The sequence below is a fragment of the Ursus arctos genome, unplaced genomic scaffold (assembly GCF_023065955.2).
Source record: "Ursus arctos isolate Adak ecotype North America unplaced genomic scaffold, UrsArc2.0 scaffold_32, whole genome shotgun sequence".
NCBI lineage: Eukaryota > Metazoa > Chordata > Mammalia > Carnivora > Ursidae > Ursus > Ursus arctos.
The window spans coordinates 25,128,911-25,156,288 of NW_026623008.1; the positions used below are offsets into that span (position 1 = coordinate 25,128,911).

Sequence of the window (27,378 nt, forward strand, 5' to 3'; positions counted from 1 at the left end):
ATGAAACCCAGACCTAGCCGCCCCCCCACCCTGCGTCTAAGCCCATCCCATGTTTGAGGTCCTTGCATGGGACAGAAGCATGAGGGTCATTCAGGACACGAAGAAATGAGCAATGACCACAGTAATGTGTCTGACAGGGCGCTCCTTGAGTCATGAGGGCTCAAGTACGCAGTGACATTTTGCTACATATGAAAAAGGGCGGAACTATCAATATCGCGGGGCTTCCACACACCAGCAAAGGCCACGCCCGGCCGGCGGCCTGGGCAAGCGGAGACTTCCTTCAGTGCCTAGGAAAGGCCCCCACTTCCTGGCTCAGGGCCTTGTGCTAGGTGTGGCTCTGCCTGGCACCCCCTCCATCTGGCCCGCTCACCCCACCCTTCCAACCCTGGGGTTCCCTCTGTGAACACGCGCACCAGACTCCTGCAGTCTCTCTTCTTGCCCCCGATTTATTTCCGGCAGAAAGCTTATCAAAAGCTGTCATCGCTTTGTTTCTTCGTTTACTTATTAATTTCTCCTACTAGAGGCTATATTTGGGAATGATTGGAGTTGGTGTCTGTGTTCCCCCACTGCTTTCCCAATGCCTTGCTGACCCATGCAGGTGACCACAGAGCCCGGTCGAATTCACATGTTATACGGACATGCTCAGCGCCCCGGCTCGGACAGGTGCTCGGGTAGGTGATGGGGGACTGTTTGGGAAGCGCATGAATGAAGGAGCGAATGCAGGCAGTGAAGTGGTTTGTTGTGGTTACTATAGCACACCCAGGTCCTGGGGGGTACCTCTCACTTTCCTGATCCCCCTTCCCCAGATCCCTGTGGCCTGAGTCCCCATCAGCCACCACCCTTTGGGCTGTCACCTGGCTGGTCCCAGCTCATCCGTGTTGGTTCCAGCGCCCACCTCCCAAACCCCCAGCCATGCTGGACCGTTGGCTCATCATCATGGGGCCACTTCTGTCCAGGCTTCTAGAAGCCACAGGCATAGCTGGAATGGACCCCTTGGGTTTTGCCACATCCATGATGTGGAGAAGCGAGGGAAAGAAGAAAGGCAAGAAAACACAGGGTGCTGGGAGTTGAGGATGAGGACCAGTAGAGGACCAGAGAGGTGATGCTTGGAGGGCAAGGAGGGTGAGCTAAGAAAAGGCGCCTGGGTCCTCCTGGGTCAGCTGTGTGAACATCCTGCAGAGAGGACCTGCCGGTGGAGGAGGGGGACCAGAACAAGACCCCCAGAGATGACGCAGACTCCGACAAAGAAGCAGAGATTTCTCGGGGAGCTCCATGAAGTGGAGAGGGTAAGGGCCGTTGGGAAGGAGGGGCAAGTAGGTGTGCAAGGTAGTGATTTTTTTAATTCTGAAGGATAGTAACCCGGCCTAGGTGTGGGCTGGAGTGAAGGAGCAGAAAGCGGGTAAATGTGAGGTGCAGAGAGGAACAATCTGGGGGGAGTACACCTGAGAGCCAGGGAGAAGGGTTAGGGCCCTCAGAGAAAGAGGGACAGACGCAAACCTGGCAGGTCTGTGGGGCAGGAGGGCCTCGACGAAGCCCTTGGTAAAATGAGAGATGAGACCTGCTGAGTGTCAGGCCGCCGCACAATGTGTAGGCCCGCCTTCAAAACAAAGACACAGGCCCCTCATTCAGAAATGATCAGGAATTTCGGGGCGCCTGGGTGGCACAGTCGTTGAGCATCTACCTTCGGCTCAGGGTGTGATCCCGGCGTTCTGGGATCGAGCCCCACATCAGGCTCCTCCGCTATGAGCCTGCTTCTTCCTCTCCCACTCCCCCTGCTTGTGTTCCCTCTCTCGCTGGCTGTCTCTCTGTCAAATAAATAAATAAAAATAAAATCTAAAAAAAAAAAATAGAAATGATCAGGAATTTGAAGACAATCACAGCAGCGATTCAACCAACATGGGCCCTTTCCAAGCACAGGATCCTGGGTGACGGCACAAGGGTGCACGCCCATGAGGTTGGCCCCGGCTGCGAACAGAGACAGGAAGGGTGAATAATGTCAGGAGACCGGAAGAGGTTTGGAGAGGACTGAGTGCTTGTTTCATGTATGTTCCGAGCCTCCCTTCCAAGATCCCCCCAGAATTGTGCTCTTCCCCCCCCAGCCACTGTTCACACTCTACCCCCTACGGGGAATGTACTCCCTTGTCCCTCCTTCCAGCCAAGTCTGATTGATTCTTCCAAAAGCCCAGCTTGGGTCCTTCAGGAAGTCTTTACAGATAAAGACACTGCCTTTGACAACTGTCAGGCCATCAGTGGTCCTGTGCCCCTTTCCACGCTGTGAGCACGAGGGCAGTCCAGGTGTTCCTGTCCTTCTGTCTGTCTGCCCCTGCAGTACTGAGTGCCGGGGAGGCTCATGCAGGTGTTTCGTGGCTGACAAGAGGAGGGACAGGGAGACCCCAGAAAAGCTGGATTCCTCCCATTGGTCTAGGACAAATGAAATGGGGGGAAAAACAGGATACACAGTATTTACAGTTCCGGTCAACTCCATGAACAAGTGTGCGGGGCGGGGGGTGTTATCAGTGGTTCTCTGGGGTGGCAACATCACAGCTGATTTTTTAAAATTCTCCTTTATAATAGTCTGCATTTTCCAAGTTTTCTATAAAAACCATCTATTTATATAATGAAAGCATATGTATGGAAAGGAAAGGAAGAAGGACCAGGAAGCCGAGGATGGGGAAGCCTTGGGGGAGGAGACGGGGGCTGCCGGCCTGGAGTGAGTTCTGCAGGGCACCCCGCCCTCCCCCGGTCCTCCGAGGACCCCGCCCGGGGCAGCCTGGAATTCCTTCTCCTCTGAGGCCAGGCTGCTCAGTTCCCAGGCAACAAATGGAGGATTTGTGCAAGTCATGGGGCTCCCTGTTTCTATTTTTTAATTCTCTCTTCCACTTCGTATTTTGTAAGAATTTAATTTTAAACTCTCCAGATGCCATATTTTTTATCTTTTCAATTGATTCTTTGTGGAAACACTGTAACAGAAATGCCATGCATCTCGCTAATGGAGCAGGATAAAAAGGCCGTGAAGGCCTGGATGCCGGACGCTGTCGGGTCCCCACCGTGGCCAGGCCTCACCTTCGTGCCCCACCCCGCCCCCACCCCGATTCCTGATTTCCGCAAAGAAGCTCAGAGGCACAGAGGCCCCACCCGCCTGCATCCCCAGGGGCCAGGAAAGCCAGCTTTTTGCAGCAACTGGAGGCAGCTAATGGATCACACAAGAGATGGTAACCTGTCGGTGGGGGAGAGACCTGGGGACAGGAGCAAAGCTCGCGCGCGTCTCCTGACTTCCACCGCAGTGGTCCTCAACGGGGGCAGCCGTGCCCCCTCCAGGGACATTTGGCCATGTCTGAAGGCATTTTTTGGTTTCTGCAAAGGGGTGCTGCTGGCAGGCCAGAGATGCTGCTACCCTGTGGAGGAATTCCCCAGCCCCCAAGGGCAGCAGCGCCCCAGTGGAGAAAGCCTGCCTGACAGCGTGCCAGGCTCCGTGCTGGGCCCTTCACAGGCATCTTCTCATCCGGCAGCAGGGCAGCCTCTGACTCTGACCTGTCCTCGGACCCACACACTCATCCGGGCTCTCTTACGGCGGAAGACAAGGCCCTGGCTTCTCCTGGGCACCAAAGGCCCCCGCTTCTGTTTCTGCACATCTCATCTTCAGGCATGAGGCTCAGAGACCCAACTGCCTGAATTCAAATCCCAACAGCACAGATGCGTGTCACTTATTCTCCCTGTGCCTCAGCTTCCTCATCTGGAAAATGGGAACACCTACTTCCTGCACTGTTGTAAGACTTAAAAGCGTTCATCCAGGTTTAGTACTTAAAGCAGCGCCCGGCAGGTAGTAAGCGCCCAATGCATAGCAGCCATTCCTATTACCCAGGTGACGGGAACGGGTCAGTGGGCACCATAGCTCACCATGGCAGCAAGCATCCCCACCACCACGCACCACACCCCAGCTCTGGTTCCCACGGTCCTCTTTGAGCCCTTACAACCTGCTACTATTATCGCCATTCATGTGCACAGGCCAAGAAGTCAGAAGGATCATTGCCGTTGTCCCAAGGAGGAGATTGTTGGCTCAGCTGGGGGAAGACACTTGCTTCAAGCTTCTCCATATGGGATCTGGGTATGGGATCCCCACAGTGGGGCGCCAGGACGAGACAAGACCCCACTGTGGGGAATTGACTGGCTTCCCCTCCAGTAGGACAGATGTGGTTCTTAGCACCCTCCACTCCGGACCCCAGTGAATCTGCAGTCAACCCGAGCACCTTCTACCGTGGCCTTGGGCCTCGCTGGGACCCGGGAGCTGGCAAGAGCTCAGGACAAGACCCAGCAAGCACCCAGGCCTTCTGAGGCTCTGCGGTGGCATTCTGACGCAGCAGCATTTTTGGACCCAGCCTAAAAATAAACCCTTAAGCCTTCAGCAATTTTGATTACCAAGTAGCATGTGCCAGTGGCATCTATCAGGGGTGCCCACGGCACACACACCCGGGAACAGAAGAGTGCCCGGTACCTTGTAACGCTGTCACTTTAACGTGGATGCTTTAAAATAGCCACGCCGGGAAGCCCTGTGGGGGCCACGTTTCCGGACACACGCTTGAGCTGGCTGTGCTAAAGACGGGGACGCAGAGGACAGGGAAGGTGGCCAAGGGAGGACCGCGAGCAGGAGAACAGACATGAGGGCCTATCCCAGGGGGCAGGGCAGCCAAAAGCAGCCTCCAGTCTCTGCATCTGGACCCAGGTCTGCTGGGGCCTGTCCTGCTTGATGGTCCCCAGCCCCACCCTTGCCTGCCAGGGTTTAAGACGCTGTTCTCTGACTCCACAACTGACAGTCTCTGTAGAAGCAGAACGACAAAACTGGCTGCCGAAACCAATGCCCAGACCCGACTCTGCAAGCGCATGCTCCCCGAAACCCTCCCCTTTCCCACAGCCCCCCTCGATCCCTCCTTTCCTCACAACATGCTTTCCTGGGGTGAAAATCTCCAAGAAGCACCTGCTAGAAACCATCCCCCAAATCTCCACTTCTCTCCTTCCAGTCTAGGTCAGCCCCGGGATGAGGGCACCACCAGCCCTCAGCCGAGCACCTGCAGAGCATACGGGGTGCCGACGCGGGAGCCAGCAGACCTAGGTTTCAGTCCATCTGGGGGGCTCGCCAGCTGCTTGAGCTTGGGATAGTGACTCGACCTCTCTAAACCTCAGTTTTCTCATCTGCATAAGGGGGGTGATAATTCCTCCTGAAACTGTTGCGAAGGGTAAACAAGGTAATTCACAGAAAGCCTTTAACACTGTGCCCAGAACGTAGTAAATACTCAACAAAATATCAATTTCTGTTGTTACTCTTACTGCCATCCATGGGCACCGCCTCCAAAGCAGGAGCCTTGGAACCTGAGGCTCTCAGATGGGTCCCACGGGGTTTATGCATCCATCCGTCAGAATCAAGTGCACACGGTTAAATGACGGTGCATGCATCTGGCGGGGAGGGGAGAGTCTGTGGCTGTCAACAGACGTTCACCAGGGCCCATAACCTCCACTCCGCCCAAGGTGGGAACTTGGGACAACACTGCAGAGCGGTTAAGACTACAAGCTTTGAAGTCTGCTGGTCGAGGTCCAAATCCTGGCTCCGCCATTTACTAGCTGTGTGATCTTAGCAAGTCACTTCGCAACCGGCTTCAATGTCCATCCATAACGTGGAGATGACAATACCTTCCTCATGGGGTTGCTGGGAGCGCTAAATGGCATGTTGTGCATCGAGCTTAGAAGAACGCCAGGCACACATACGGGGTATCTATCTATATATATATATCCTGTGTGTGTATATAAGTGCATATATATATACACACTATATGGGGGACATATATATATATATATGGGATATAAAATCGCACACACGTATAAATAATACACAAAAATAATTTATATATGTGTGTGTATATATATATGTATATATATATATTTCTCTCTGTATATACAAATAAGAGCATGTATTGATTTTTTCATCAGTAACTGCTATCCCAAAGCCAGCCTTTGATTCATCCCCCCCTCCTCCTTGCTTGTTCCTTCTTACTCCCCATTCTCTGCCTTGGAATTGCTTCTCCCTCAGCATTCCCTGCTTGCTCACATCATGACACAGCCTCTAAGTTGGCAGAGGGAAGGGGCAAAGGATGGAAGGGACGGGGAAGAACCCCAGTGGGGTGGGGCATGCAGGGACGTGGGAGGCTCATGGACTGGAGAATGGCAGGGCCCCGAGGACCGTGTCTGACTTGCCATCGGGAGGCAGGAGCAGAGTCCAGCTGCTGGGAGAAGTGGGCTACAGAAGTCAAGTGGCATCCAAAGCCTGGTCTAGAGAGCTGGGGTCCAGCAGGGCAGGGACCCGCCAGGGGGGCCAGCACACTACAGCACTAAGTGTCCAGGCTGCTCAGATCCTGGGCCCAGGAGGCTGAGCCCTAAGCCACCCTCTGGTAAGGATGGGGCCTCTCCACAGTCAGGCTGGGACGGGACGGGCTGGGGGTCTGGGGAACAACACTGTCTGCCGCTGAGCAGGAATGGGGGCAGCGGAGAGCGATCCTGAATAATCGAACTGGAAACATCACAAATTCCTGGAAATGAGAAAGAGACTCTGCTCTGCAGGGGCCGGTGATCAGTGGTGCTGGCAGGAAATTCATGCAGGAAGTCGCAGGGGCTCCCTCAACCAGCAGGGAAAGGCACAGGCTCGCCCCCGCCAGGCCCTTAGCGGGCAGCCAGAGAAGGATGCCATTAGCGGATGGGCTCCAGACACCATCCTGCTCCCTCACACACGATTTCTTTCAATGACTCGCAGTCCTGGGTAGTGATCGGAGGGAAATATATTGAGAAATGTATGTTTACTCAAAGTCTACGCTTGATCGGAATGAAACACACATCATTAGCCATAAAAGTAGGATTAAGACAACAGAGCATTATTTGCAGATGATCAACAGTCACGAACACAGATATGAACATGTGCAGATGTAAATCTGAGCAATGAATGCCTAGTTCTATTGCTACTAAAACACAGTTCTTAAGTCCTGCCTGGATTCGTTCACGCCTCGCTCTTCATTCTTACTTGGTTCCTCTTCATTTAACAGACTCTATAAAAGATGGGCCAAGCGCTGGTACATAAGAAATGAATATGCTGCCATTCGAGGGAGCCAGGGCCCCAGGAGCTGCCAGGAAGGGCTTCGGAGGTCATGCTGGGTGCTGGGTGGGCCGTGAACCAGCACTGGCATCAGCCAGAAGCTCGAGGGGAATTGTGGGATCTTGGGCCTCACCCCAGACCTTCAGACCCTGATTCGACACTTCCACAAAATCCCCAGGTTAGCTGCCCGCACATTAAAGGTTGCAAAGCACCCACGTAGACCACTGTTTATCCCTGCGGCCCCTTGCGACCCACATGAAACGATCGCTTTCTTCTTTAATGTTTAAAATTTTGAAATAAATTGACGACACACACATCGAAGCAATGGTGATTCTGAAGATGCTTGTCAAACCGCACATAAACCTCCCCTCGGGCTCCCATCTAGGTATTTCCTGGGATGCCACTCCCCCAACTCCAGGGGTCACTGCTGAGCATAAGGCAAGTCCCCAGGTGGAGAATGACTGATCCAACGAAGGGCCATATGCACCCCAATGTTCATAGCATCTCTGTCCACAATAGGTAAATCGTGGAAGGAGCCGAGATGCCCTTCAACAGATGACTGGATTAAGAAGTTGTGGTCCATATATACAATGGAATATTACTCAGCCATCAGAAAGAACGATTTCTTGACATTTGCTGCAACATGGACGTGACTGGAGGAGATAATGCTAAGCGAAATAAGTCAAGCAGAGAAAGACAATTATCATATGGTTTCACTCATTTATGGAACATAAGAAGTAGGAAGATTGGTAGGAGAAGAAAGGGAAGAAGAAAGGGGGGTAAACAGAAGGGGGAATGAACCATGAGAGACTATGGACTCTGGGAAACAAACTGAGGGCTTCAGAGGGGAGGGGGGTGGGGGAGTGGGATAGGCTGGTGATGGGTAGTAAGGAGGGCACGTATTGCATGGTGCACTGGGTGTTACACGCAAGTAATGAATCATCGAACTTTACATCAGACACTAGGGATGTACTGTATGGTGACTAACATAATATAATAAAAAATATTATTAAACAAAAAACAAAAAAGAAAAAACAAAACAAAACAAAAGAACCATTGCCTCCACTGTTCCAGCAGGACGTCTGGAGCCCAGAGAGGGGCAGCCCTACAAGCCCCACCTTCTGCATTGATTCTTCCAGAAGCAGGAAGCAAGGAGCCCCAATTCTAGAGAGATGCAAGTGGTGGCCACCACTTGCAGTCTGCGGTCCTGTTATGTCCATTTCGCAGCCTGCATGCGGACACCTGACGTCGGCTCTTGAGTCTTTTCCCGGGCCTCTGACAATAGCCATCGCTTCCCCTGAGAGCCTCCTTCCTCCAAGTAAACACCCCAAAGTCCTTCAATTTCCATCTTGCAACACAGACAATCTCCCTTCATCCTGGTCACTCCCCTTTGGAAGAGCTTCCCTCGGTCCCTGTCCCTGTATGGATATGGGTGAAGGGTAACATATTTAACTTTTTTGCTTTTCTTTTACACCTAACTTTGTACCCATTGCAAATGCACCCTTATTGTCCAAATAACACACTACGTGACAGAAACATCTTAAAATAAAGAAGGAAAAAACCTCACAATCCGGCCGTCCTAATGCCTGTATTAGTAGCACGTGGCTGGACTCTGCCTCCAGCGTTTCTGGCCTGAGGTCACGTGCTTACGTGCTGATGTACAGAATGCACTGGCAATTTCCACAGCCTGCATCGTTTTTACAACTCAAACATCCTTCTGTGCTGCAACAGCCTTGACAGCTCCCCGGACACCCCCTTCCAGTGGTTGACTGAGAAGTCGGCCCAGTCTCCCGGGGATGGTCTGACGAGTTCCGAAGAAAACCGAGCAGTTTCTCCCACCAAGGCTTTCAAACGGCAGACCCCGCCACGCCAGTTACGCCGTGTCCAGTGGGGACCAAGACCCCTCCGGCTTTCACGAAGGGAGCCATCTCTCCCACCCTATACTGGTGTCACCTACTTTGGTGGTGGGGGGGGGGCACCTACATGTCAGGGGACTCATTCACTTATTCACCACTGGACAGAGAACGGCCGTGCACCAAGCCGTGGCTGGCGTCCCGGGGTGATTTCGTAATGGTGAGCAAGACGGTTCTGCTCTCATGAGCTCCCCGAGCTTTGGTGGTGGCAGTGCTGATTTCTATGAGGCAACAGAGCCCAGGACGGGGAAGGGACAGACATCCAGCGAGAACCCATGGCAGGCCAGTCACTAGATATCCAAACTTGGGCTCACTGGATCCTCTCCACGACTCTCCTCTCCGCGGCTGAGGAACAAGAGAAGGCTTGGCTCAGGGTCACAGAGCTAGCGTTCAAACCCAGGCCTGCCTGATGCCAACCTTGATTTTCCCAAATGCAGAGCTCATGAGAGGCTGGCTTTCTCACCTGACCCTCCGTGGGCTCTAGCAATTTAAAAGAGGCCACTACGAGACAGTCCCAGCAATGTGCTTCAATTATCCCCCCAAAAAAGTAGACAGAAATAACAGAATACCACCTGGTCTCGGGGGCGTGATTACATTTGGAGAAAAGAGGTAAAAGGGAACTTTTCTATAGAAGTACATCAGCCAGGAGCGCGATTTAGACAAAAGTGTAATCTAGACACCTTATTTTTCATTTGGCCAACTAACAAACATTTGTGCAATTTAAACCTTTTCAGAATCCACTCCGACAACCAAGTGCCCAGGAGCTGACTCAGTCTGCCTCTTTATCGCCACCAGACTTTGAAAACGCCACCTCCCCCTTCGTAATTACTCCAGGCAATCAGCACCAACTGATCAATCAAACAAAGAAAATTGCAGGTTTGAAGCTTTAATTAAATCTATCCGGCACTATCTAATTAAAGAAAATCTTTACTCTTCTACATACTCCAAAATAGAAGGAACCCCCTCCTTCGGGCTCCTACAAAGACTTGGCATGTCGAGGCCTTCACCTAGTTCAAGGCGCAAGGAAGAGCAGAGCAGGGGGAAGGCAGTTAGGCCATTCTGCTTTCCTTTTTGCCCAAGTGGAGGTAAATTCCAGTAGGGAGGAAGGGGTGGACTGTGGAAGAGAAATCCTATCTCTGGAAGGTACCCTCTCATCCCTCCATGTCCTCCAGGACCGCTGGCTCTGTGTCCAGGCTGCCTTTCTCCTGTCCCTCCTTGGACCCGCAGTCTACATGGCCGGAGGGCGCCGTCAGAGCAGGTCGAAAACACTAAGCACTCGGCCACCTTCTATTAGTATCCACCATTTATTCACCGTTTAGAAACTCAGCTTTCTCCTCTGCAAAACGGGACCAAAGCAAAGTTCCGTACTGGCTGACTGCGGAAAGCAAGTAACACAGGGCGTCCGGGAAGCTGAGGCAGTCACACAGAGCGGGGAGGAGCCCCACGGAGCACTCAGAAGGCGGGCCTTGCACCTGCCTTGGTCTGCAGGGACTCTTGCTGTCTTCAGCTCCCCCACCTACCAAGGGCCCCGGTGGGGGACAGGGCATTCACCTAGGGACGGTGATAAATTCCTAACACGACTGAAATGCAGCTGGAAACGTGTCACCTTTTCCCTTTGCCTTGGAGGGTTTACAGGAGTCTAAGACCCTCCCTGTCTGTGATGGGGGGTTGGAGGGTCCCGGAGAAGACAGGGGTTAGATGTGCCTCCTCTGATCGGCCAGCCCACCACAAAGCCCGCAGATCACGAGCTGAGAGCCTAGGGGAGGGGGGAGCCACACCCTCCCCTGATGCGGCTGCCACGGCTCCGTGAAAGCTGAAAGGGGCCAAGGTTGCCGGGAAAGGATGGAACCAGGGGGATCCGGTGAAAGACCTTAGAGAGACCTCGTGCTGACATTTTCTCTTTCAGGTGGGACAGAAGACACTGCGTCGCCAGCCTCCACGATGCTCGGGGGCATCATGAGCTCAGAAATCAATTCTCCGACTTCGCCAGACCACTCTACACCGTCTTCATTGCTTTTCTCCTCTTCCCCGGGAAAGCCCAGTCAGCTGCAGCTCCCGGAGGACAGGTGCCCATCACATGTGCCTGAGTGTTTTCATGTCCCCTGCAGTTACTGATAAATATGTTTCCTGTCCCTTAAATTTCCTTAACCAACCTGCTGGGCCCTGAGACGGAAACACACGTGAGCCACACAACTCAATGGGACAGGTGCCCCCTGGGGCCACCTGCAGGTGGATGGAGACACCGAACTCACTTTGTGCCAGGCTTTTAGACAAGAGTCACCTTCTTAGTGACACAGCTTCCTTGGCCACTCTATTAAAATCTCACCCTTTACACGTCACACCACTGCCCTGATGTATATTTTCTCCATAGTGCTTATCTTCAGTAACTTTTGAATCAGGTGAAATCTGGGACACTCACGGCCAAAGGAACGGAGCATAATCACTGCAGTCTAGTTGAGAAAGTCCTTTCCCACGGGGGCACAGGTTCCCAATTCTGGTACCACTATACATGCAGCCTGCAATTGAACAATGGAGTAAATGCATGGCAGATGGAGGCAGCCAGGTGTCTCCTGTGGGAGGTTCCAGATAAGCAAGGCAAGGAGGCTACAATGATCCAGGTGGTACTGGATTAGAGTTGGAGATATCAGCACGAACTCGTGTTTAGCTTAACAGAGACACAGATGGATGCACATAAAAATATTTATAGCTCCGTGTATATACGTGGGCTAGTGTACACATGGAACGTTCCTTGCTCTGGCAGCAAAGAGGGCCCGGAAGCAGTGATGTCCCAATAGTCATGAGTACACGCGGAGCCAGATCGTGGGTTCTGAGACCATTTTCCGATCCAGGGAACCCCAGCTCATGGCTCCCAAGAGCGTTCATGAACCAGCAGCACCACCACCATCGGTAACAAAGACTGATGATGGTGGGAAGTGTCAAAGGAGACAAGAGGAGCCAACTAAAGGGGTGCCCAGTGGCCGGGCTAGAACAATCAGAGCAGCAAAATAAATAAACCAGGTTGGATTATAACCCGAAGTATAAAATAACGACCTATGAATCCATACTGATATAAATAAATTAATAAATGGAGGAGAATAGACGGATCTCTTGTGCAGAAGAATTTCAAATAGTTTATGCAGACACTCGGCCGTCAAAATGAAGCCTGACACTCTACTCCTTGGGTGTGGAACGCGCACAGTGGCTTCCTTGCAAGAGGACAGTAGGGAGAGGGGAATAACTTTGGAGTGGAGAAGCTGCCACACAGGCCCTCGGCCAGGTGATCAAGGTCAACCTCAACAGGGACAAGTCATGTCGACTGTATGTGCCCTTGATGTGATGTGATGAAAACACTGTCTTCCTTTCAAAAATACATGACTCCCTGGGGCGCCTGCATGGCTCAGTCGGTTCAGCGTCTGACTCTTGATTTTGGCTCAGGTCATGATCTCAGGGTCGAGGGATCGAGCCCCACATCGGGCTCTGCGTTCTGTGGGGTATCTGCTTCTCCCTTTCCCTCTGCCCCTTCCCCCAACTTGCGAGTGTGCACGTGCGCTCTCTCTCTCTCTCTCTCAAATAAATAAATATTAAACAATAAAAAAAATGACTCCAGTCAAATCACAAGAAAAACAGCAGACAAATCCCAACTGAAGGACATTCTACAAAGAACCTGACCAGTACTCCTCAAAAGCGTCTGTCATTCAAAACAAGTCAAGTCTGAGAAACTGTCACAGCCAAGGAGCCAAAGGATCTAGGCACCCTGGGTGGGATCCTGGAACAGAAAAAGGACTTTAGGTAAAAACGAAGGAAATCTGAAGAGAATATGGTCTTAGGTTAATAACAATAAATCGGTATTAGTTCATTAATTGTGACAAAGGACCACACGGATGTGAGATGTTCATAATAAGGGAATCGGAGTGAGCCATATAGACATAGACACTCTCTCTTTGTAACTTTTCTGTAAATCTAAAACTATTTCTTTCTATATATTTCAATTCAAAGATTATTCTTTAAAAAACAAGGGGGTCTGGGTGGCTCAGTCGGTTGAGCGTCTGCCTTCGACTCAGGTCACGATCCCAGGATCCTGGGACCTAGCTCTGCACTGGGCTCCCTGCTCAGCGGGGAGCCTACTTCTCTCTGTCCCTCGGCCCCTCCCCACTCCCCGATCATGCTCTCTTTCTCTTGCTTGCACTCTCTTTCTCCAATAAATAAATAAAATCTTTTAAAAAAATTAAAAAATAAAAAATGAAAAGAATAAAAGACCTTTGTAGCTCTGGTATTGGAAATAGACTGAAGATACCCAAGGCAATAGCAAGGCCAGCAGGAGGAAGCGGTTGTGATAACCAAGGCCAGAGATAAAGGGGGTGTGGAGAGACCAGGGAGGGGGCAGGGGGGTAGCTGGAAGACATGAACTTCAGAGAGGACAGTAATGACAAGACAGTAAACATCTACTGAGTGCTTACCACGGGCCCCGCGTCTGCTACGTACTTTGCGTCTTGTAGGGTACTTGCATATTCACAATTTCCCTAAAAGGTAGGGCCACTGGAATCCCAGCTTTTTGGGCAGAGACACTGAGACTCAGAGAAAAGTGACTCCCTCAAAGTCACAGCCAGTAAGAGGCAGAGCAAGGGCATGAATCCAGGCAGGCTGGCTCCAAAGCCTCTCTCCTAACCACCACACCACAATGTGTTCTCGGCTGAGGCCCCAGGAGATGGGACAGGGATGGGGACAACAACCAGAACCACATGAGGACACGAGGAATCCACCAGAAGTCAGGAGCACAAAAAATTGCTTTAAAAAATATCTCAACTATGTGTCAATGGCCTCATTTTTAGGCACAAAGGCCAGGAAGTCCAGAACTTCATCTCCCCAAAAGCAAACAAGACCCAATGTCAATTCTGGAAAGCTCATGGGTTCTGCTGTCTAGAATCCTCACCTACCTCTAGGTTCTAAAGTACATTCCCTAATGGGTAAACTGAGCGCTCACGATGGGTCAGAAAACACGGACTACAGCGACAGATAAACCTTGGACGCTCAGAGATCGAAGCTTGTATACAAAATCCAGGCAACCAGGAGCAGGTGGGGGCTTGCACCTCACAGAGTCACGCGGGCATCTCCTGTCTCCAGGGAAGAAAAGGGAACACAAGATCGCAGGGGAGCTTTCCTGGGCCATGCTGGGAGGGATACACGTTACTTCCATCCACTTTCTGTTGACCACTAACCCACACGGCGGCACCTGGATGCAGGGGAGGCTGCTGCTTCCCCCAGACCACCCTGCACCGTGAAAGAACCGGAACGATGGTGGACAGTCAGCCTTCTCTGCCACGCGGCTGGACAGGCCTCTGCAAAATAAACCCCGACGCCAAAGACAAATGGTGGAATTGTTCCCAGAGCCAAGAGCAGTACCCGAGGAGGGCAGAAATAATCCAAGAAGATCCGGAGTATTTTAGAGTCCTCCCCCATACATTTCCAGCAGGACTCAATCACACGATTTCCAAGCGGGGAGAAGCTCTAGAATCTTTCTGGACTTGCACCCTCCATCGGTAAGTCAGGAAGATGCTGCTGAGCTTGAGAAGGGACAGCCCTGGTGCAGATCACAGTAAGTCAGGAACCGGGCTGGATGGAAGCCGGTCTCCTTGCCCCACACCTGGCCCCGGGCACCACGTCCTGCGGCAGCGCACACCCACCCCAGGAAGCAATAACTTGGCTCTTGGTTCACTGAAAAGCTGACAGTTGGTTTTCTTTTATATTTATTTTAATTCCAAGGGAACAAGGAACTCGGTACTTGGGAGGTGGTCTGTTTGGGTACTGTTTCTACTGACAAACAGAGTGAAGGCTAGAATTACACGTCCAAACTCGCCTCTACCCTGAGGACAGTGTCCTGGGTTATAGGGTCCTTGCACAGTGATTTCTATTGCCCTAAAGGTTCAGGGAATAAGCGTTGAGGATAGACGAGGGGGCACGTTCCTATCTCAGCAACGCCCCTGTCAGCCACTGCTTGCAAGAAAGGGGCGGATGAAGGTCAAGGGGTGGCCAACTCCATTCTTCGGCAATGTTGCCTCTTTGGCCAACACCTGGTAAAATGGGGGCAGAACCGATCATGAGGAGGGGTGAGCTAGCATGGCCTTTTGGCCCGAGGCTCGGGCTCCACGAGGCCTTAAATTTTGGCTGCTATTAAATAGCAGACTTGGCGAACAAGCTAGGTGAAGCTTTGCCACAAAAACTGACTTTGACCTTGAACCACAGGGTCCTACTGTGAATGGAGAGATTGCTCAGGACCCCGACACTGCTGCCCACCTGGCTTTATAAATCACCTGCTGCCAACCCCTCCCCCCACCACGTCTGCCCAAACCTACCCTTTGGCATAAGGTGATGGAGCACATGGCTGCCCCATGGGTCACGGCAGTTGGTTTCCTGAGGCCCAAGCCAGGCAGACCCTGCTTCCTCCTCCTCCCCTTCCACCACCCCTTTCAGCCCTGGTGTCGCTGCTCGGACCTGTGTGAACTTGGCTGTCAAGCAGATCTAGGACTTTGAACACAGCCGCCCCGAGGCATGTAGCCTCTTTGAGACTCAGTTCCCTTAGCAATAAAAACGGAGGCAATAATTCTTACCTCCGGGAAAAGTGTGCCGATTCAATGAGCTATGGTACATAGAGCACCTGGCACAACAGGTAAATATTGATTCCACCTCCCACCCCGGCTCTCCTCCAATTCCATCTAAGGCATCATAGCTCATAGTCTAAGGGGACAAACAGAACGTTCCCCCCAAACTTCTGCAGAGTTTCTTGGCCCAGCAATGCTCCCCGGATATTCTGGACCCATAGGAACCATCAGTGAACTCATTGGGGACCTCAGTGGACACCCCTCCCTCTCACCCAACGCTTTGCCTGGTGACAGATCATGAACAAAGCTGACTCCAGGAACCCAGAGAGACAGGCTCTCCTGTCCCAGGTTGTCGTCTCCAGCAATCACCAGCAGGCCCCGGCTTCCACGCACTTTAGCTGACTCCTTATTAATCACAGATAACTTTCCTGATTAAATACAAAGCTCCTACCAACAGGCTTGCCTCCGGATGGCAAATCTGCCAGCATTTAGGGTGAATCAAACATATTTACTTTTCAGATGTTAGGGGTTTGATAAAATCCATAATGCCTTTGGCCTCAAGCCCTCTTCCTATTAATTATTAAGCCCTTGTGTGTTTCGAGGGTAATTGAATCCATGTTTCTAATTAGTTTACACTTAATTCATCAGAACAATTTTTAAAGGGCTGACGGATGTCCCAATAAGCCTCACGGGCAGTTTAATGAATCTTTATTTAAAAAGAAATTGGACACACACCAAACTGTTAACAGCGGTTACCTCCCGGGAGCGGGGCTGGGACAAGGGCCTGGGGTAGGAGGCGCTTACATCCTTTTACTCCACACTGCTGGACGGCTGGGCTTTTCTGCAGTAGTGAGCGCTTAGTACTTTCACTATTTTAAAGAAGCTGCTTTAAAAGGAAAACGGAGTGAATTTTTAAAAAGGAAATGAAATGAATGCAAATGAATCTGCTGTAGTAAGAAAGCATGTTGGTGTGGGGAAAAGCGCCTTGCTTCTGGCTCCAGGAGACCCGTGGCCTTCTCCTCCCTTCGCCCCTTAGCCGCGTAGAGACGTCAGACGCTTACCTAACTCCTGCAATGAAAATTAACACTACTCACTTCACCACGCTGCTGTTGAATGATTAGATAGAACATACAATGCCCGTTTAAAACCTTTCGGTGTGGCCCCACTGCCTAGACCACATGAAAAGTTCCCCAGCATGGCATAGAGGGCCCTTGGTGATCTGGCCGGGCCACACCCCTACCTCTCCACTACAACCCACCCCAGGATGAACCCACTGACATCACCTCTGCTTTGCTGGACCTGTACACATACTATTCTCTGGGTTTGAAACACTGTCCTCATCCCTCCCTCCGTGCCCTGCCAGGTGACCCTTCCTCCAGGACAGCATTCATTCATTCACTCCATAAACATTTGTTGAGCACCTACTATCAGCCAGGCCCTGGAGACACAACGGAGCATAAAACAGAAACAGTCTCCATAGCCAGGGAGTTTACAGTCCTGGGGGAGATGGACACAAACCAAATAATCACACACCTGCCCACGCGAAACCATGAAGGACAGACGCACGGTAAACGGAGGAAGGTAATCATAGGAGGGTCTGACCAGGATGAGAAGTAGGGGTGGCTCCGAGGAGTCCCTGAGTGAGGAACTGACAAGTGAGTGGAGGTACGAAGAACGAGTAACCAATAACTAAGCAAAGGGGCAGACGGAGGGAGGGCATCCCAGGCCCACAGGTGAGCACCTCCAAAGAGCCCCCTCAAGGCCGTCAGCCTCCCCAGCCGTAGCGTGTCCCATCCTGGACTCACACTGCCTGCATATTTAGCCGTCTCCCTAAAGAGACTGTAGGCTCCTTGAAAGCAGAGGCTGTCTTGTTAACTCTTGCGCCCCCAACACTTGGCGTTCCTGGTAGGCATTCGACAAATGTTGAATAAATGCCATGAATGAACGTGTCTAGCATGGCGGCTGGACCATAAGAGGTGTTCAGTGCCACCATCCCTTCTTTCCCCTTTCCAGCATCCTCTCCCCCCGTTTCAGTCGTAAAGAAGGAAAGCCCCCTCATCCCCATGGGTCCTCCCAGCCACCTGCTGCAGTGCCTCTCAAGGCACTCTGGGGAGACACAGGGCTCTCCAAGGACAGCCTTACTGACGTGCAAGGAACACTTCTGAAGGAATCCAAACAGACAGGTCCTTCAGGGGCCTCTGCCGTGATACATATGTATAAGAAGACAGTAAATCTGGCAAATTTGTGGATTTTTTACAACTTCCAAGCAGGTGTCTAACGCCAGTTGAGTGAAATCTGCAACCAGCTCCGAATGACTTCAAAGGCATTCCACCCTAGGCAGACGACAGAATGCGTATTGCCAGTAATTGAGGGAACGAGTTGTAGTGTTTCCCATAACTTGAGCCCAAATGTCTAAATTAAGGGATGCTTAGCTGTGCTTAACTGGTGCAGTCATCACAGCGCCCTCTAAACCCTCCGATACACAGTGAGGCTGTTCATTAGCGGCGTCTCCGCCGATGACGTTTGCTCATGTTTCATTAGAAATCTTCATCCCACATTAAACTGCAATGCGATAGGATGTTTGCCAGCACGGAAAGGCCATCTAATGGTGCCAAAGCAGAGATGTGGGGATTGTTTCAGTAATTCATCCAGGCAGAGCTGACACTGCATTATCTGGAAGGCTCTTTGTTCTTTTCTTGCTAATTTCCAAACTCCTACAGGCTCCGCGGCTTTCAAGACCAGCTTCTACGCTCGCTTCCCACCCTGATCCATTATGAGAAGAATCTGATCAGCTTCTATTGTAAATTTAATTTCAAGCAGCCAGACGCTGCCTTCTGGCACCCTGGGATGTTGCTGCTTGTGAATAGCTCTAGATGGAATGTGAGATGCTTTCAAGAAGATGGCTCTGAACTCCTGGTACAGAAAGGGAGTCGCTGGGAGATGAATGACATCTGCATAGAGAACGAGCCGTGCGCAGTGTGTCTACCGGCACCTCTTCATTAACGATGCCAGGTGCAGCTGCCGGCACAGAGCACCGCCAAGAGCTCCCCATTCTGCAGGGGAGGAAACTGAGGCTCAGGTGGGTTGACTCACTTGTCCAAGGTCACTGACCTACAAGTAGGATTAGAACCTAGTAGGTCCGATGCCAAAGGCTTTAACCCCTCCATCACCTACATCAGGATTTCTCAACCTCAGCACCACTGGCACGTGTCCTGGGGGCAGTCCTGGGCATGGTCGGATGTCTAGCAGCACCCCTGGCCTTGACCCACTAGACGCCACAGCCGTTCTCCGGCTGTGACGACCAAAAATGTCTCCAGACCTTGCCATATTTCCCCTGGGCATTGAGAATCATTGCTCTGCCACGGGACTTCTACATTTATTGGGGAGGGGGTTTCTTTTTGCTTAATTGTGTTTTCTGATTTACGTCTCCAAATATACAAGTAATTCCTTTCGTTTATATCTTATCACAATTCAAAGTGGTTTACACACATTATTTAACTTAATCCTCACCAACCAACCTATGAAGCAGACAGATATTGATATACCCACTACATAGGTGGGGATACTGAGGCTAAGAGCCGAAGTGACTGGCGGCTGCCGAGCGGCTAAGGAACAGCTAGAACTTAAGCTCACATCGTCCACCAGCAAGAGGTATATTTCACTGCGTGGCTCTGCCACAGCAAAACGTGATACAAGGCCTGACTTTCAGCCTCAAGGAGCTTCCTAACCAGTTAGGAAGCTTGTCGCTCATTACACAACCCGTGAGCAAGCAGCGGGAGAAAGGTAAGTTTAAAGGGGGCTGGCGATTGAGGTGGGGAGGTGACTCCTCAGCCTTGTGCTAGAATGCACCCACCAAGCGAGAAAGATCGGTGTTGGAGTACGAGGAGAAGAAAGGAGAATTGCATTCAAAATGCAGACAGCAGAACGGCAAAATCTGAGCCTGTGGGACAATAAACACAGCAAGCCACGGGCTATACGGGCAGAGAGAAACCTGCTGCAGACTTCCCGGTGGTCCTGCCCCTCTGCTGGGGGGCCCCATCCACAGTGAGTGACTCCCCTGAGCCCCAGTCCTTCTTCAGGGTGTCCTGCCCCTCTGCTGGGGGCCCCACCCACAGTGAGTGACTCCCCTGAGCCCCAGTCCTTCTTCAGGGTGTCCTGCCCCTCTGCTGGGGGGCCCCACCCACAGTGAGTGACTCCCCTGAGCCCCAGTCCTTCTTCAGGGTCCGTGCTCCACACCTGCGCTCCTGTGATCTAAAGTCTCTAGATACAGTATGAGGACAGACACGGAGGCCCTCTAGAACAGTCTGAGTTCCTAGGTCTGGGAGCAGAGGGGCGGGGAAGGATGCAACACCGTTGATGGAGCACTAAGGGCTCTGTAGCAGGGGGCTCCCATACGACCACCCTGGAAGATGGGCAAGATGGGTAGTGTGACTTCCATTCCCAAGAAGCCAAACCTTGCACACGTCCCCGTGTTAATAAACGTACAAACGACCTGGGTATAATTCTAGGCCTACCCTCATGGTACTCTACTGTTTCACAGGAAAACAACGTGAGAAGACGTGACCGTCCTGTTCCGCTAGACGAATAAAGACAAACGTCCGGGGGCGCCTGGGTGGCAGAGCGGTTAAGCGTCTGCCTTCGGCTCAGGGCGTGATCCCGGCGTTATGGGATCGAGTCCCACATCGGATTCCTCCGCTATGAGCCTGCTTCTCCCTCTCCCACTCCCTCTGCTTGTGTTCCCTCTCTCGCTGGCTGTCTCTATCTCTGTCAAATAAATAAATAAAATCTTTAAAAAAAAAAAAAAAGACAAACGTCCGTACAGAGAAGACCCTGGTATGCCGTGAGAACACCTTTCCCTGGAGACCGGAATTCATGACACACTGATCTCGCTTGTTTTCTGCTTCTAAGCCAGACACTGTGGAGTCATCCTCCACCTCTTTCTTTTTATTTTCACTCCCCAGTCCCTATAAATTCACCCTTAACTTCAGGGACAATGCCTTTCTGTTAATATCATACAAAGCCACGCCATCTTCTCTCTTATTGGTCAAGCTCCAGCTACCAATGTCTCCTGCCTGGCCTGGCAGTCACCAGTCTGACCCCTAATCCAGTGCATTTTCCCCACGGCAGCTAAACTGTGCCAAAATCCTCTGCTTAAAACCTTCATTCGAAAGGCATCTAGCACTCATCTCTAGCTAACATCATACTTAACAGTGAAAAGACTGAATGTTTTAAGATCAAGAGCGAAACCAGGACGTCCAGTTTTACCACTTCTATTCAAGACTGTACTGGAGAGCCTAAATAAATAAATGGAAGACATCTCGATTGGAAAGGAAAAACTAAAACAAAAACATTTATTCACAGATAATTAAAAAAAAATACATTAGAAGTATTAATCACAACTTCAGCAAGGTCACAGGACATAAGACCAATGTATAAAAACCAACTATATTTCTATATATTAGCAGTGAATAATCCAAAAATAAAATAAAGTAAAAAATAATTCTATTCACAGTAGCATCAAAAAGAATAAAAATCCTAAGAGAAACTTCCAGTCCAAGATGGAGAGCCAAGCCAACATGTTAAACTGCCCTTCACCCTGAGCCCCTAAGTTCTCATGGAAATAGTCGAAGGTATATTAAAAAGAGCCAATATAAATGTCCACTCTGGGAACTAGGAAAAAAGACAGATACCTACATGCTACAAACACTAAGGAATTTCTACAAGATGCAGGGCCAGTATGACACGATTAAGAAAAAGCCTAGCCATGGGGCGCCTGGGTAGCGCAGTCGTTAAAAGCGTCTGCCTTCGGCTCAGGGCGTGATCCCGGCGTTCCGGGATCGAGTCCCACATCGGGCTCCTCCGCTGGGAGCCTGCTTCTTCCTCTCTCACTCCCCTGCTGTGTTCCCTCTCTCGCTGGCTGTCTCTCTGTCACATAAATAAATAAAAAATCTTTAAAATAAAAAAAAAAAAAGCCTAGCCAGACAAGATGTTGACAGAGAAATACAACTTAAAATGCGTTCTGGGGGCACCTGAGTGGCTCAGTCGATTAAGCGTCTGCCCTCGGCTCACATCATGATCCCAGGGTCCTGGGATTGAGCCCCTCGTCGGGCTCTCTGCTCAGCAGAGAATCTGCTTGTTTCTCTCCCTCTGCCCCCCGACCCTGCTTGTGCTCTCTCCTGTATCTCTCTCTCAAATAAATAAATTTTTTTAAAAATCTTACAAAAAAATCCAATGATACCCTGAGAGATATAACTAAAACAATGGCAGAAATATTAAAAATAGAGGAATTGGGAAAGAGGGGGACCCAATAAATGCAAACCTAAAAAAAAAGAAGGTGGTTTTACCAGCATCAAAGTAGAATTTAAGACCAAACAAACAAACAAAAAAAGAACTGGGGGACTAAAGATAACTTTTATATTGAAAAAATGATAAAATTCACTCTTTATATCTAATGTTTAAACATACTTACATGCTGAAAAGTATAACACCAAAATATATAAAGTAAAAACTTAGAAATAAAAGGATCAATTGCCAAGAACAATAGTGAAAATGTGAAAACATTGCACTGCTTATCCTTGACAAACCTCATTCAGACAGTAAGAAATTAGAAAAATTACATAATGTGAATAACACACATTTTTTCACAAAAAAATTATTTCTTTCAAATATTTGTAGAACACTTATAAAAAAAATGATCTTATACTGTAGGGAAAAAAGTCAGCCAATTCTCCAAAGTGGAAATCATCATCTGGTCCCTAATGCAGTACAACCAGATAATAATTTTTTAAGCATAAAAAATATTACTGGAAAATCTGAGGGAAAAAATCCTAGAGTCAAGGAAGGCACAAAACCACAATTAGAGACTCCTCCTAAAATAACGACCATCCATCAGAATGTATGGGATACGGTCGAAGTTATTCTTAGGGGAAAATGTCTCAATGTTTTTGTTATCAAACAAGAAATAATGAAACTAATTCAATTCACGAAATCAGCAAAAGAGCAACATTCGCCCAAGGTAAGAGGGAGAAAAGAATGAATAAAGATAAAAGCAGAAATGAATCCGTTAGATAATAGAGAAAGAACAAAATTGATATCCCTACAGGTGGAATGCTAAAAGGACCAATAAAACAGGCAAACTTCTGACAAGACGAATTGAGTAAAAAGAAAGAAAACACAAACACACAGGAGCAGACGCGAGATAGAAGATCGCTCCCGATACCAGAGAGATGGGGAGACTGTGTATGATTCTAGGCTGAGACCCCTGACCATCTCCATAAAACGGATGATTTCCTGGACAAACATACAAATAGAAACTGATTCATGAATAAGAACACCTGAGTAGACTAAGAACCACGCAAAAACATGAAAATAATTCACAAGAACCCAGAAGTCCCCACCCAACACACACTTGCTGTCCCCCCATCCATCCCCCAACGAGCTGCGCTCGGAAACCTTCAAGGAGTCCATATTCCACTCCTTCCTGCTATTCAGGCTGTCCCCTGGGGTCATCTCCCCACCCAGTGTCCTCCAAGCCGGGAGCTCCTCTGCCTGCAGGGACCCCAGGAGGCACAGCACTCTTTCCCCTCTGCTAAGCCTGCAGGCCCTCGGTGGTGAAGTGAACGGAAATGAGCAGGTGGGGAAGATCACAGAAGGGAGACCCCAAGCAGGGGACCACCGAGTGAAGGCATAAACCCGGGGGGCCTCCTCCTCACACATGGCTGGTTGGCCAGAGTGGGCTGCGCTGGGGCCGGGAACACAACCAGGGCCTCCCCTCCCAAGACCCCCTCCCCACCCTTCCAGGCCAGACCAGCCCCCCCACCTCCCATGGGTGTTCTGCATTGCACTCTCACAGTGAGCAAACCCAAGTGGCAGAAAGCAGAGGTCTGACGACATCCGTGTGGACCTCAGAGCAGGGAAAGCTGGAACGGCTCCGGGACGCAGAACCGGAGTCTGCCTCCAGCTGTCCACACCCCAGCGAAGCACCCCATTAGCCTTTCCATCTTTCAACTTCATTCAACATCCATCAAAAGTCTATGCAAGGGCCCCACAGATGGTGTCACTGAGCTCAGGCCCCGGTGGTGAGGACGCACTCCCTTGTAACCTCATCCAGACTCTCCAGTCCCAGTTTCCCCTGTTTTATCTCTAGCTCTGATGTCCTTGAATGCTCAACTCACATATTCACATCCATACCCACTGCCCCCATTAGCAGGTAGCCCCCAAGAAGACAGCGGCTCTGCTGTGCTTGCTACCGCATCCCCTGCACCCAGGCCACTGTCTGGAACATAAGGGGTGTCATGACATAGCTGTTCAGTGAAGAGGACTGCAGTCCCTGTGCCCCCCCAAGTGTCACTGGAGACCTTGTGCACCAAACCTGCCGACTGTCAAGGCAGGATGGATAAGCCCGGCCTTATCCGGGACAAACTACTAGCCAGAGGGGCCCCGGGTGCCCCCACCCTTGCTGCAGGCTTGGCAGCCTCACCTCTGCACTGCCCTAAGAGGGCAGGAAGCAGGAGAAAAGAGGGCTGGCGCTGTCCTGTAAGTGTTGTTTGTGACCCTGCTCCAGGAGCCCGCAAGCTAAGGGCACAGAGCACCTTAAACAAAGCCTCGAGAGTTAAAGCACCCGCCAGGGAACGGCTCATTACTGTTCTGCTCATTAGCACCCTGAGCTCCCCAGGGCTTGGCTGGTAAGCCACTAACCCTCTGGCTCCCTGGGGAGCCCAAAGCCTGGCTGGCAGAACCAGACGAGGCTGGCCACGGACCACGGCAGGCCACCAGGTCAACAAAAGCAGAGAGCTAGGACTCTGGGGCCTTGACTTCTGTCCCAGACAGGTCAGCCTGTCTGCACAGGCCGCAGCCTCCCTGCCTGTCTCCATCCTTGACGTGAGCTCTCTCTCTCCCTTGGGAGACAGCTCAGGGGGGGCAGGAAAGCCCTCTCCCGAGTTTTCTCTTCCAATGACCAGGATGGGGTCTGAGAGAGTGGGAACTCTGCTCCAAACTCCTTTCTTGGGGGGTGGGGGGCGGTGGAGGCGCAGAGGGAGAGGGAGAATCTCCAGCAGGCTCCACACTTAGCACAGAGCCCAATGCAGGGCTCGATCTCCCAACCCCAAGATCATGACCTGAGCTGAAATCAAGAGTCAGACGCTTAACCAACTGCGCCACCCAGGCGCCTCTGTCCCCAAATCCTGATTCTATGCCCGCAGTCAAGGCCATACAAATGCAAGGCAAATTCCAACAAGTATTGACGGTTTCCAAGTACAGGATGGAGACATGATCACTACTTGCCTTCAACACATATCTGCTGCGTCCAAGGGGAGAAATTAGATTTCCACACGTGCAAAGAATATACACCAACAGATACACACACACATACAAATCCACGCAAAATCCATTTTAACAGGAAGACTTGAATTTCTCTCAAACTCTTTGTGTCTTCTAACTCCTCTTCCCAAGTACACTACCCATCAGTCCCGCCTACCGGCTGCTTCTAAGCTGGAGAAAGGAATTTGGAAACGTAAAGAAAGCAGAGGACTTGAGGACAGAGCCCACAGAGGGCTTTCTTGGCGAGCGGGCTTGGCTCGGGGCCCCCGCTGTTGGCTACGGGGAGGAGGGCAGACAGTACCTGGTGCGCAGGCTCTCTGGCTGGGGCGGGCCATCAAACACCGACAGGACGTCAAAGTCCTCTTCCAGGGCGAAGGACTGGAATACAAGCTGGATTCTGTGCTGGTCCTCTGCGGTGATGGTCCACGTGCAGTTGGCGTAATTGGGGTAGCCATACGGGAACCCTGGGCTCTCAACTGTCCCATTGGGACCTTGCAGTTGGAACGTGCAGTTTTGGCCTGGGAGAGAAAAAGGGAGCAGATGAGCATGGCCAGGAGAACTCCTAGAAGCTTCCAGAGAAACGGGAGCGATGTGAACCCGTGTCTCCACGGGCTTCCTAGGCCACCCCAGGCTTGGCACAGAGGGAGGGAAGGTGGGTGACAGACCAAGCTCGGACTTGCTTGTGCCGTGCACTGAGCAGATGACAAAATGTTCATCCCTGGGCTCGAGCCTCGGAACAACTGGGCGATAAGAAAGAGAGTTGGAACTAGAAGCCACCAGACGGGGCAGAACACAGGCTTCCCCTCTAGAACATCAAATGTCAGAACGATGATTGGCAACCTTCTCCATTTTCCATGCCCTCCTGACTCTGCAGGCCCCTCCTCCAAGCTCACTGTCTCTGCTCTAGCCTGGTGCAGAAAACAAAGCCACAAGGGGGAGTCCCTTGGCCTTGGTCCTGTGTCCCCCTCCCCCATCCAGAACCCATCCAACCTGCCCCACGCTGTCCTCCTTCCCCCAAAGGAGGAACCAACCTCTGCTCGGATCTAAACCTAATGGTCCCATCTGCCCTTGGAATCCCATCCCCGCTCCCCGTCAAGAACCTGACCCCTGTCTCTCTCTTGCGCACGCTACACAAGTCCGATCATTTTTCTCTCCGCCGGGGCCTTCCCATTCTAAGTGCGCTCGGGCTCCTTCACCGAGAAAACAATTCCCACTGCACTCCCTCCAGCCTTGTCTCTCTCTTCCCTTTCACTGCCAAATTTCTAGAAAACACAATCTGTCTATACTTTCTGTCTCCATTCCCTTCCTTCCCACTCACTCTCCAGCCCTGTCACTTCTGCCTTCCGGTCTATTGATCCACCCAGGCAGGTGCGCTCAGGTCATGATGGGCAGTGGGTACTTTTCGGTCTTCACTTTAACAGACCTCTGTCTCTGCTGCCATTAAGACTGTTGCTCAGACACACCCTCCTTCTGGAAACACTCCTGCCAGGCCAGAGCAGCTCAGACTTCACCGTGCATGCACAGCACCTGGGTGCCCAGCGGAAATGTGAACTCTGACCTTCTGATGGGACAGCATCCTGCTGGGGCCAGAGGCTGTTCCTCTCACTGGATCTAATGATGCTGTTGCTTGGGGAACCACAGGCTCTCTCCCTCACCACTGCCCTCTCCTTCCGTCCACCCCCTGCTCTTCCTCTGGCCCCTTTCCAGGCTTGGTGTTGGGACCTCTCCTCCTCTCTGTCTGGTCTAAAGGACCTCCCCATTTGCCCACTGACAACCCACAACGTCACAGTGCAGGCTAGACTTCCCTCTGAGCTCCAGCCCCGACATCTCCTTTGGGATGCTCAGGCTTGTGGTGTCCCCCTCCCTCCCTCTCCTCTGACACTTCCTCTCCATCACAACCCCACAGGCAATGTACCGCCCTGTCTCTACCCCCACTCCCGCCCTCCCCGCCCACACCAGTCTCTCTCTTGGACTGCCATAATAACCTCCTAACTGGTCAACCGCATTTAATCTGGTCCTTGCCAACACTGCAGCCCGGGGTGTCTTTTTATCTTTTTTTTAAAGATTTTATTTATTAATTTGATGTAGAGAGACAGCCAGCGAGAGAGGGAACACAAGCAGGGGGAGTGGGAGAGGAAGAAGCAGGCTCCCAGCGGAGGAGCCTGATGTGGGGCTCAATCCCAGAATGCTGGGATCACACCCTGAGCCGAAGGCAGACGCTTAACGACTGCGCAACCCAGGCACCCCTACCGGGGTGTCTTTTTAAAACGGAAATCTGATCAGGTTATTTTCCCTCCCCTCAACCTACACCAAACCTTCCATGATTCTTCATGGCTGTTCAATAAGGAAAAAAATCACTTATAGGCCCGGGAGGGTCTCTGCATCATCTGGCCCTTAGTGACCTCTTAGACCCAGTGTC

The 27,378-nt window shown here is 51.2% G+C and overlaps 1 protein-coding gene across 1 annotated transcript in view; it reads right to left on the minus strand.

The window, feature by feature from the left end:
* CSMD2 (CUB and Sushi multiple domains 2) overlaps positions 1-26,039 on the minus strand; it is a 513,762-nt gene extending 487,723 nt beyond the window's left edge. The window contains 2 exon segments of the mRNA XM_057305507.1: positions 25,261-25,477; positions 25,991-26,039. Of these exon segments, the coding sequence (XP_057161490.1) occupies positions 25,261-25,477; positions 25,991-26,039 (266 nt within the window).
* Positions 26,040-27,378: the final 1,339 nt, after the last annotated feature.